This window comes from Onychostoma macrolepis, chromosome 21 (genome assembly GCF_012432095.1).
Source record: "Onychostoma macrolepis isolate SWU-2019 chromosome 21, ASM1243209v1, whole genome shotgun sequence".
Classification (NCBI taxonomy): Eukaryota; Metazoa; Chordata; class Actinopteri; order Cypriniformes; family Cyprinidae; genus Onychostoma; species Onychostoma macrolepis.
This window is the reverse complement of record NC_081175.1, coordinates 4,742,924-4,754,545: the sequence shown is the minus strand read 5'-3', so window position 1 is coordinate 4,754,545 and position 11,622 is coordinate 4,742,924. Positions and strand designations below refer to the sequence as shown.

The 11,622-nt window shown below is 36.7% G+C and overlaps 1 protein-coding gene and 1 long non-coding RNA gene across 2 annotated transcripts; one reads left to right on the top strand and one right to left on the bottom strand.

The window, feature by feature from the left end:
* Window positions 1-625: 625 nt before the first annotated feature.
* Window positions 626-1,687, top strand: LOC131529546 (uncharacterized). The gene is made up of 3 exons (XR_009268120.1): window positions 626-892; window positions 1,275-1,399; window positions 1,500-1,687. It is a non-coding gene; the product is annotated as an uncharacterized LOC131529546 (long non-coding RNA).
* Window positions 1,688-7,679: 5,992 nt separating this feature from the next.
* On the bottom strand, window positions 7,680-8,965 carry pou4f3 (POU class 4 homeobox 3). Its single transcript, XM_058758689.1, has 2 exons — window positions 8,870-8,965; window positions 7,680-8,585 (listed from the first exon to the last, which is right to left on the bottom strand). The coding sequence occupies exons 1-2, from the start codon at window positions 8,963-8,965 to the stop codon at window positions 7,680-7,682; spliced, it is 1,002 nt and encodes a 333-aa protein (XP_058614672.1).
* Between the last annotated feature and the right edge of the window lie 2,657 nt (window positions 8,966-11,622).

Here is an 11,622-nt window from a genome sequence, read left to right as displayed (position 1 = left end):
AGTATATCCAAATTCAAGTAACTAATTGTTTTATATAGAGGAGCTAAACAGCCATCTAGTGGTTACACGATGGTATTACAGATGATAAATGGTGAATAAGTTAGAGATAAATTAATAAGTATTTTAGTAATATTTTTTAAAGTTTGTAAAGGAAAAATATTACTGTTGGTTCAATTATTATTGAACCAAAATTTTATTAAAAAATGGAACCATCCCTGATCAGTAGACAAGTGATGCGTGTATTTGGCTAGTGCAGATACTAGTCCTTCTTTAAGTATCATCAACATTACAATATAATATTACAATAATCTAATATATCATATAGCCTGTTGAGGAGGAGAAGATCGAAATTCAGTATGAACACAGCCTAATGGTGCACAACTTATAAAATATCATGTTTTAATTAAGTTGGTATTTATTTGTTCTTTTCTTTCTTTTTTCTTTTGTACCTTAAAAGTATAATTCCGGCAGCCTGAACGTTCCCGAACTAAATGAAGATAAATGTCTTGGCGTATGATGTGTTTATTTGAACCAATCAGATAAGAGCAAATGGAGAGTCCGCGAGAGCCTCATTTGATTGGCTACAAAAAGGTGGACCCGCCCTTTCCCCAAGCTTGCAAAAGGGAGTGAGAGAATGGCGCCAAAACTGTTTACGCAGATAAAATAAAGACGGAGCTGAATCGGATTATTTCGGGAGCTTTTTGCCCGACATACACAACAAGTCATTTAGACATTTGACACAGTTTTTTTATTTTTTTCACACATACAGATTGGTTCTACGCAGTCAATCCGTTTTGCAGTTCTTTAAACTGTTGTTTTCTCTTGCAAATCACTGTTCACATGCGTGCAGTGCTTTTGACCATATTTTGGCGGGAAAAAACGTGCCAAAAGTGTAAGCGCTGAAAAATGGAAGTCAGAAGAATGCAGATCATATTTATTTTTGCGTTAGCATGAAGCTGCAGTTTCACAATACACGAATTACGCTTACGAATAACAGTCATGCTGCAAATATTTTTTTATTGCGCTTGGAACGCTATTTACATCTTTACAAAGCTTCTCTTACGCATGCAAATTTTAATTTACGCTTACAGTCTATGTATAGGCGCTTTCACAACTCTGCGCATGCTAATCTTTCAGGCATCATTCTACCTTCATACATATTAAGCGTATAAGCTTGACCATGTTCAGCTCTTTTTCCATTCTGATAGCTTTTTTAATGCTAACATTCAAATTCAAAGGATTCAAGCCCTGGTGTTATTTCAATATCTTTACAGCGTGAGGTTTTCTGCCATACTGAGCAAGAACTGATAAAGACGGTTTCTGGGCGGTCTGGTGCCAAATTTTACATATTGACAAGAAACTAATGAGGAATTTAAACATGTATAACAAGCACCTTGGGGTAAGTTGAACTCTGGAACTTGATGTCTTCTCTATAGCCTACCATACCTCCATTCTTTTTTTTTTAAAGTAGAATAACCAAGACATTTACCTTATTTCAGAAAACCTGTAAACCTTCTGATGTAGCTAACCCTGACATCCTTCTGCATTTCTTGGAAAAACTTTTGACATGTGTTAAGACTGCATTTAGCCAAAGCTAAATTAAAATTATGAAGGGTCTTTTGTTTTTTTGTTTTTTCATAAATGTATTATTTCATTTACATTGACCGTTGCAGTATATAATTTTGTACCTGACTGAATTTTGCATAAATATGTCTTTCATTCTTAAATATGGTCTGATGGTTTTTTTTAATAAAGTACAGATTTCGTGCACTATTTCTGTGCAGTCACTGGTTTAAAAATGTGAACTATTCCTTGCACTGAATCAAAAAATAATTTATTGAGCATTACACATGAAGATTTACACCGTCACCATGTATACTTTTTTTGTGTGCCTTACATTTTAAGATTCTTTACATTTTATATTGTGTGACTTTACGTTTTATCCATGCAAAATCATGTCTGATGGACAATCTGCAAAAGTATTAAAACTGAAAAGGAATCGTTGTGACCACAGTTATATTATCTGCGATCTTTATATTTATCCATATGTTCTGTAGTCCACAAGAACCCTATACAAGCCACACTGATTAATAATCATGCATGGAGCTATTAATCGTTCATTCGTTCATACATTTTATAATTTATGCTTGTTTAATTTTTCATGATGTGTTCACTGCTAATAAAAGATTAGTGTAATTTTTCTTGAATGAGATGTGTTTCAGAGGACATATACATTATGTTGAGTGGATCACAGAGGCTTTACAACTTGATCAAATTCTAATAATGATAATAATAACAATGGGAGATTGAAAACAACAGATTGCTTTCTCAATCACACCTGATATGCAGCTCCTGTTTCACAAATTCACAGTTCATTCAGCTTAAACATTTTATCATTGTGTTCTCTGGGAATCAAACCCATTACCTGGGTGTTACTAGCACTGTGTCCAGTTGCACTACTTTTAGGGGAGGGGAAAAAACAAAAAACTTTGAGGTCTTAGTGGACTCAGAACATTTGGCAACCATGTCAACAACATTATGGCACCGACTTCTACATCGGAAGGTACCTCACATTTTTTTCAGAAAACAATATTCCATCTAATGCAAATTGTCTTTCTGCTTCTATTTAATAAATATCCCCTGCTTTCACTTGTGCTTGTAGCAGCGACATGTACACCAGTGCCCCATAGTGGGAGCTCATGAGACCATGTGGAGTGATATATCCACTCTGCATGGGTGCATGTATTATTCAAAGGCAATTCAAGAGCCAAGTGTGCACACGTCCCACAATCCGGCACGCTTTTAAAGGGGTGCAAATGATCAGATACCCGTGCCACAGGGTCAACTCTATTACAGTTTTCTGGAGTCACGTAGCCTGGACTTACTTTTCTCTACCTGGGTTAAAAACGAGTGTCTAGTCGGTATGATAAAGCAGTTCCTGACTCCTCACCAGTACAGTATGATTTTGATTCAAGATTGCATGTAGCAATAAAGGCTACAATTGTGCTCAAAAGATTTTCTCTTTTTCACTTCTTGTCCTTCAGAGCTTTTTGTTGATCATTTCAGCCTGAAGTGTTTGTGTGTATTTCTGATCTTCGTTAAATGTGTACTAGAGTTTTAAAATCTTCCCATGAGTTTGACCTTGATATTTTCAGCATTAAAATCTGATAGGGATTATGCTATATTGCTTATTTATTTATTTTATTTTATTTTTTAATAATGATGATTTCCACTTTGAAATGAATCACAGATGATAATGCAGGGCTTCGCTTTTGGACATTTGGTTTTGTGGTTTGTTTAGGTTTATTTTTGCCCTCTCACTTCAACACTACAATACACTCTTAAAAATAAAGGTGCTTCACGATGCCATAGAAGAACCTTTTTGTCTAAATGGTTCCATAAAGAACCTTTAACATCTGAAGAACCTTTCCGTTTCACAAAAGGTTCTTTGTGGCGAAAGAAGGTTCTTCAGATTATAAAAAGGTAAGGAAGAGATGGTTCTTTAAGAACCTTTGACTGAATGGTTCTTTGTGGAACCAAAAATGGTTCTTCTGTGGCATCGCTGTGAAGAACCTTTAAGCAGCTTTATTTTTAAGAGTGTACAGCACCGTACATCCATGCATTTACACACTGACGTTACTGATGTTTTCAATGACATAGTTTTTATTTTTTTTTTTTATTGCTGTTTACTTTCTTCATGTGACTAATTCCTAAATAAAGATATTTTGAGTCGCATATACATATATGTATACAGTTTCACAACTGTCTACTTTGTGTCAGCACTAATATATAGTATACAACAACACCGGAAAACAAATTAGCCTACTGCTGAGTTTAAATAAAACCGTAAGATTTTGTGTTTCGTGAAATTAAATCGCCACCAAAACGTAAAATAGTTGTCATAAGACTGTGTTAGACATTCGTGTAGGCTACAAAGACTTACTAACACAACTGAGTCCGTTTAAGACACGCCCAAAATTCACCTTTGAAGGACAGCCTCAAGTTTCCCGGTAACAGTATCCCCTCGGATAACCCCGTGAGTTATCGCTTTGAGACACCGCGGGCAAATGCCTAAGGTGGCTTGGCGTGTGATGATGATAGGAACGGACTAATAAAGCACACCGGGCTCGCTGTCTGCCTCCGCACTGGCTGCATTCTCATGTGTTGCTGCTGGCGCTGTATGAATAATTGAAGCGCCGGTGTCTTAACTCTGCCGTTCTCGTTCGCAGAGCCGGAGTGTCGGCGCAAGAACAACCGCTTGTCCCGCAGAGGGAGAGGGGGTGCTCCACATCTTCCAAGAGACCTCCACCCTCATTCTGTCAGATCTTCTTTACTCTGAAATAAAAACATGAATTCACTTTCCTCTCCCAGACACGGCAACTGCTAGTTCTCAAGTCTTATAAAAATAAAGGTAGTCCTTTTTAAATAGGCATTTTAACTGTGTTAGGAGCCGGCTATAAAGTGCTTTGCACTTGAACGTTAAAATATGATTCATCCATTATTTTTTTTCTTTAGATCTTCGTAAGGATTTCTGTTATATTTACATTTTTTTGTTTTGTTTTTTAGTAGCCTAGTGCTTTGTTGAATTTAAAAAGCATTCTGTAAAATCGTTTCTGCTTATTTGATTGATCTATTATGTTTAATGCAAGTCAGATCATTTCCATAATCGGAAAATAAATGATTCCTTCTGAATTCTAGTTCATTTTAAATATGATTTATGTTTCGTACATAGCATGGCCCAAAACAAAATGCCTTTGTAGGACATAAAATAAGGAAATTAATAAAACTCTTTCAGCATTGAATTGTCCAGTAAGAGTTTATTCCAATTGGAAATATCCACTGAAATATCCAATACCAATCAAAAAAGAATGAAGATATGTTTTCATCTGATTAAGGATGACTATTTCATTGGTTCCATATTATTCCATATTATCATTTTTGAAAGAGGAAAGGGTGATGAAAACTTAAGTTAAGGCAACAGTCTGCACATTATCTGCAACATGCATAGGATGTTCCTCATGACACACGAGTTACTGGCCTATAGGCCTCTACCTTTCAATAGATCATCAATAATTTAGTTGCCACCACTGGCCACATGCCCCTGCTCTGTGCTCAACTTAGATTGGTTTACACCATTGTTTGAGGGTTATGATATAAAAAAAAAAAAAAAAAGTTCTTAATAATTAATGATCTGCCTTCTCTAATGAATTTAACTCTGTTAATTTGGACTGATGATCCTTCTCGGCAATTAGGAAAGATTATAATTTAGGCTGAAAAAAAATCCGTACAGTTAACAGGACTGTAATTAGGTCGTTGTTATTCATTAAGTATTTTAATCGCTTAAGTTGGCATTTCTTTCGTGCGTAAAAAAAACCGCTAAAAAACTTAAGAAAAATGTGGATACTGAATAGGCTTAGATCGTAATATTTAATACATTCTGAAAAGAATTTGGACAACAACATCGTCATGCTAATAATGAAAATACCTAGTTATTGCACAAAAAAGTATAGAACAAAACAGAATTTTAACTCATTAAGTTATATAGGTTCCATTTTTTAATTCACGCAATATTCATAGAGGAAAGTACAGAGGAAAATAATTAAAACATTTAAAGATATCAAGCAAAAACACTTAAGGATATCAACCTTGTAAAATAAAAAATAATAATAGGCTAGTTAGGTTATTCCATGCGAACTGTTCGGCTCTAAAAAGTCAAACTAACTAGAGTCAAGCGAATTTGATTAACGGGAAACACGTTTTACCTTTATCAAAATATCATATACGTATATTTTTTTTTGCATAGAATAGGCTAATACGTAAATTTATAACAACACCATCTTTAACAAAACTTCACAATTACTTCTTGAAACCTGACAGTGAAGTGAGGCACAAAACGACTCTGGTGATCATCGTCTTACCTGAACAGCGTCTCTTCCTCCTTCCCTTGAGCCTGAACGAAGCGTTTCCTGACTAACAACTCTCCCTTCAGCTCTCTGCCTGTTTTATACCAATATACAATTAATATTGCATCGTCATTACTTAATAATTTCAAATCCCTCTGCACAAAGCCGTGACAGACATTTATTATTCAGCGGTGTCTGCTTAAACAAGTTGGCAAGCCGAATTAGAAAAGAGGAAAAAACGCTTAAAGTTAGCTTGAATTTTTCTTTTTGTTCTCTCTATATTTTCTTTAAATTTGGTGGTGATTAGTCTATATTATTTCATTAATTTTTAATCGCATTTGAGCTCAAGAGGCTAATTAATAAAACAACACCCGTTTTAAAAATTAATGATATTACAATGTTTTTTATGCGAGTAGCTTTCTTGATATAATTTATGTAAGATGAAAACTGTGAAACTAAGTGCACGTATATATGAGATTTTTATTTATTTTTTACTCCTATATATTGAAATGGAAATCAGACACATTGGTATCCTTTTTTTCATATGTGTAATTAAAACAATAACACACATAGGCCTAAATAAAACTCCCACAAAGGCTTTGAAAAAAAATCAACAATTTATTAAATAACATTCAAAGTCACACATTTTGTAAAGTGAAGTTTAAACGTGAGAGTGTTTGCAGTGGCTACATTAATGCAAATCAAATAGCAGCATTCTTCATTACATCACCAGTTTTTGCATATTAGTATCACTTCAACTGATGATCGTTCACGAAAAAATTCGTGACTGTTTGTGAGAATATGTGATTTCCACCATAATTGCATTCACATCTGACAAGACATTCAAACGATTATTACAAACGCTAGTACACATATTTCAAATAACATTTCATGTGATAGTAACATAAGGTAGACCTTGTGCGCAAATTGTATAATATAAATTTTTAAATACCAAAAACACACGTACACACTTCAAAATATAATTTCACGTGTGATAATACTGAAACAAAGTTTTAGTAGTTGTTAATCTCCTGGAAATGTATTTAAAGTTTTATCATTTAAAATGAACGCTTTTTAAAGGTTTTAGCAGTATTGCTTCGTAATGTAGTGCTAAATTAATAATCTGTTTTGTTAAAGAGTAAATAATAATTTACATTACGATGTCCATGTTACACAGTGCATGTTGTTGTAATTATTTTATAACCATAATATTACGTAATCACAATCTGCTAAAATAATTACTCATTAAGTGCTACATGTTTTTCAGCAGTGTTACTTGCTCTGACAAATACAAAGTAACATGAACACTGTAATGTAAATTAATCAATATTTATTTTATTTTTTTCAAGTTTGTTTAAAATGGTATTACAGTGTGCGAATTATTCGGCCTTTGGTGGTTTGAGAAAGTTCTGTCTGTTATTGTTTTATGTAAACTCCGATATTAATAGCTACTTACTGAAAGTGCTCGAGCAACTAGTGTTCCTATGGTTGCTATGGCACACGCGGCCACGACTTTATGAACTTTTACTGTAACTTTTGTCGTTACTGAAACGCTGCTAAAATGTCTAAATGCATATTTTAAGACCATTTGACTTTTTTATGAGAGAGGTCAAGCCTTTATTTGGGGTACACAACCCCTGGAACAATTCGCACACTGTTCCCATCATTTGGAGGCGATATGAAATGTACTTGGAGTCTTTATAGGCTTCTAACGATTAAAAGAAAAGATTTAGATCCCTGTGGTGTTCCTAAAATGTCTACTTTGCTCTACCAGCACTAGTGCACTGCCGAGTATTTCATCCTTTTCTGTTTTTGTCGCTGATTACAGAACCAAACCCGAACCACGTTCTTCTTTAGATCCAACTTCTCCGCGATCGCCGCGATTTTCTCCGACGACGGTCGCGGCTGGATGGCGAAATACGCCTCGAGCGATCGCTTCTCCGGAGCCGCGATGGACGTGCGCTTTCGTTTCCTCTCGTTCCCGTTAAAAAGCTCCGGTTTTCCGTTCTTCTCCCGGTAAGCCGCTTCAGCCTCCTCCAGCCAGGCTTGGAGGACGGGTTTGAGAGCGATCATGTTGTTGTGGGATAGGGTTAGGGACTCGAACCTGCAGATGGTGCTTTGGCTCAGCGAGCCGACCCCCGGGATCTTCAGGTTGGCCAGGGCAGACCCCACATCCGCCTGGGTCACTCCGAGCTTTATCCTCCGCTGCTTGAACCTCTCCGCGAACGCCTCCAGCTCTCTGGGATCGGACTCCACGTCGTTGACGCACGCCATCCCGTTGTGGACCGACAGGGTGTGCGGGTGGCCCATGGCCATGGCTTGATGCAAGTGACCCATTTGCAGGTGGTGCTGGTGGGCTTGAGTGGTCATCACCGACGGATCCGGCGGCGCACCCATGCCGCTGACCGATAAACTGGAGGAAATATGGTCGAGCAGATCCCCCTCCAGGGTCTGGTGGCTGAGGTGGTGGTGGTGGTGGTGGTGCGAGGGCAGGTTGGATGAAGGGTGGGATATGGGCACTGTGGACGAAGAGGAGGTGCAGGGCACGCTGCTCATGGTATGGTAGGTGACGTCCGTCTTGAAAGGGTGACTCTTGCCGTGAGACGCGATGTCAGCCGCCGCCAGAGCTTCAGCGCGGGCCAGCAGACTCTCATCAAAGCCGCTGAATATATTGCCCTGGAGCTGCAAGCAAGAACGCGCATATGGAAGTCAGTGGGGAATTGTGTCAACTCCGGATTAAAGAACATTCCCAAGCACCCTCCTCAAAGCACAGGTCATAAAAATTAATATGAAAGCAGCAGCTTTGCTTGGATAGGCATGTGGGGGAGAGAGAGAGAGCGCGCGCGTGAGCTCAAAGGAAAGGAAGAAGAGGCTGGGGAGGGAGGGATGGATGGATGCTGGAGCAATTCAAAACACATCAAAGTGACAGAACGAAGACAATACGAGGAGTTTAGCGTGAGACGTACCTGCGGGGCAGGCAGGCACACCCGCCGCATGCCCTCGGAGCCCGGGTGCAGCGCAGGGTGCATGGAGAAGTGCTGCTTGCCGTTCATGGCCATCATCTTCGTTGCGCACCTTGCAGGTGAGTGGACCTGACATGGAGGCGACGCGGCGCTCTGGCTCGACGCTCCTCGTGTGTGCTGTTTCCATTGGCAGCGCCTCCAGGGCTCTCCCCCCCACCTCCAACCTCACACCGCCCTCCCGCCTCCACCTGCTCCTCTATTCAACTTACAAGTGGTCTGACGCGCAAGCCTGCACCACAGGACAAAATTGTTTGACAGTATTTCAATACTTTATACTTCATCAGTGAATGTTTTAAATGGGTAACGCTATTCACTATTAACTACACTGTTAAAAAAAAAAAAAAAAAGTCGCCTAATTTTTTGCTGGTAATTTTACGGACATTTCCGTTAACCCTAAAACACAACGCAGTGAAGTGCATATGCTGTAGAATGTTGGCTGTTTATTAAAAGCAGATATTAATGCCTTATCCTGCATGATCATATTCCAGATCTCTTTATCCTCCTCAGTTAAACGCGAGCAGTAAGTATGAGTTTATTGAGGGGAAACTTTCAGTTAATAGTGAATATGTGTTCCCTAATCTAACGTATTACCTTTAAATTACACTTAACAATTAATATTAATAATATATTGTTTTTTTATTATTTGAAATGAAATAATATTGTCATTTTAATTTCATATTATTGTCTTAAATGTTAATTAAATTGATAATATAATGATATTGCTAATTTTAGTTTAATAGTCAAGTCACCTTTATTTATATAGCGCTTTTAACAATACAGACTGTGTCAAAGCAACTTCCCAATATCAAAATAGGAAAATAGTGTGTAAAATAATGTAAAAAATAATAATAATGAATTTTATTTTCATAACGAAAAACAGACTAGGCTATAATAATAATAATAATAATAAACAGATTATAATAATAATCAATAATAATGTCAAATGCATTAATTATATTAATATATGTTACTATATTAAAAACAAGTGCTAAAATGAAAAATCAAATGGAAAATCATGTTTGTTCTTAATTGTATTCTACAAAGTATGTCAATATATTACATGAAGGCGGTATTAAGAGTCTTACATAATACATAATAATTGGCTAATTGTTTTTAAATTCGTATAGTCAATATATCTAGAACTATATTATCTCACAGTTAGCGCAAGGAATAGCTACATCAAATGTATAATCAAAGAATTGTTTTGTATATTTTCAATATTAGTCCAAGCATTTATACCTTATTATCAATTTACTGTACATCATTAAAAATATGCAGTGGGCCGTGCTGCGTAAAAGGTTTTAGTAAAAGTAAACACAAAATATATGGCTGTTTTTTGGTTAGTTTTTTTTTTTTTTTTGTCGTAAAAAAAAAAAAAAACCTATTTGTACAGGAAATCTTCTTGGCAAATACTGATCATTAATTCGGGAGGAAAGTTGAGGCTCACAATGAATGGCACGAACTTTCACCTTGGCTGACCCTCAATCTTGACAGACAGAGTTGCTCTCACCTAACCTGCTAACAGCTTGAACATTAAAAGTAAGCCCTCAAAAACACTTTGACAGCTCTATTAAATGTAGGCTACAGATTCATGAAGCTGTTGTCCTTTGGTACCAAAGTCAAAAGAATGATTTGTAACTCTATGTTAGAAGGAATCATACACAAGAGTTGAACTAGCAAAACAAAGTCATTATATGATATCAGATACATAATATACATCAATTTTAGGATGATGGAGCATTTTATATAAACACCACTGAACCTCCCAAGCAAGACTCCTCCAAGTCAAAGTGGTTTGGTCAATAAATGAATGGCATTGCTGTTAGTAACTGGAAGTAAACACCTGTTCTCCCTCTATGGCTGGTTGACGTGGTGACCATACAGGTGGCTGCAGAAAGAGAAGCCAGGCAATGCAGTGACACAGATGCACCATCCGATCCCATCCACCTCTCCTGTTCCCCCAGACGCTCAATTATTTATCTGCTATGTGGCGGGCATCCATTACCTCTCTGGCATTTTCTCATTCATTACGCAGATTAACAGTGTGTACTTTTTTTTAAGTCTTGGCAAAATTGTAAACAGTCGTGTTGTGCCAACTGTGTCATGATATTCCCTAATCTTGTTTATGATACCTTTTATGATAAAGTCACGTCCCCATCCTTCCCAAGATAAAGTTTCAACTCATGAATATTTTACAAGCATAACCTAAAAATGCCCCATTCATAGCTCAACGGTTCATCTTGATTTACATGACCGCTTACTTTTCCGTACTGTGAGCATAATCTTGAGTTGAGCATCAAAATAAATAGTATGTTTTGTTAATTGTGGTACTTTTTATTTGTGGGTTTTAATAATCATGGTCAAAAGTTTTTTAACTATCTTTAAAAAAGTACCTGTTTTAAAATATGGGGTAACAATGTATAAGACATATAAACAAACATTATAAGAACATGAAAATAGATAGCAATGGGTCAGTGACATGGTCCGTCTTTCTCCTTCGTTGGGACAACAAACTTTTAGCTTCACAAAAGCTGGAGCTACTTTTCACTGTGTATGGATGACGTGACACACATGGTCAAATGACCAATGTATTAAATTTTCCATGTAATTCGTTTGTTTATTATTGCTTTTATGCATTAGGTAAATAAACAAGAAGTTAATATTAAGTAACTTTTTTTTTTAATTATTATTTTACA

Coding starts and splice junctions, on each gene's coding strand:
- pou4f3 (XM_058758689.1), bottom strand. CDS start 8,965: ATGATGGCCATGAACGGCAAGCAGCACTTCTCCATGCACCCTGCGCTG. Junction 8,586..8,869: donor TGTGCCTGCCTGCCCCGCAG/GTACGTCTCACG, acceptor TCTTGCTTGCAG/CTCCAGGGCAATATATTCAG.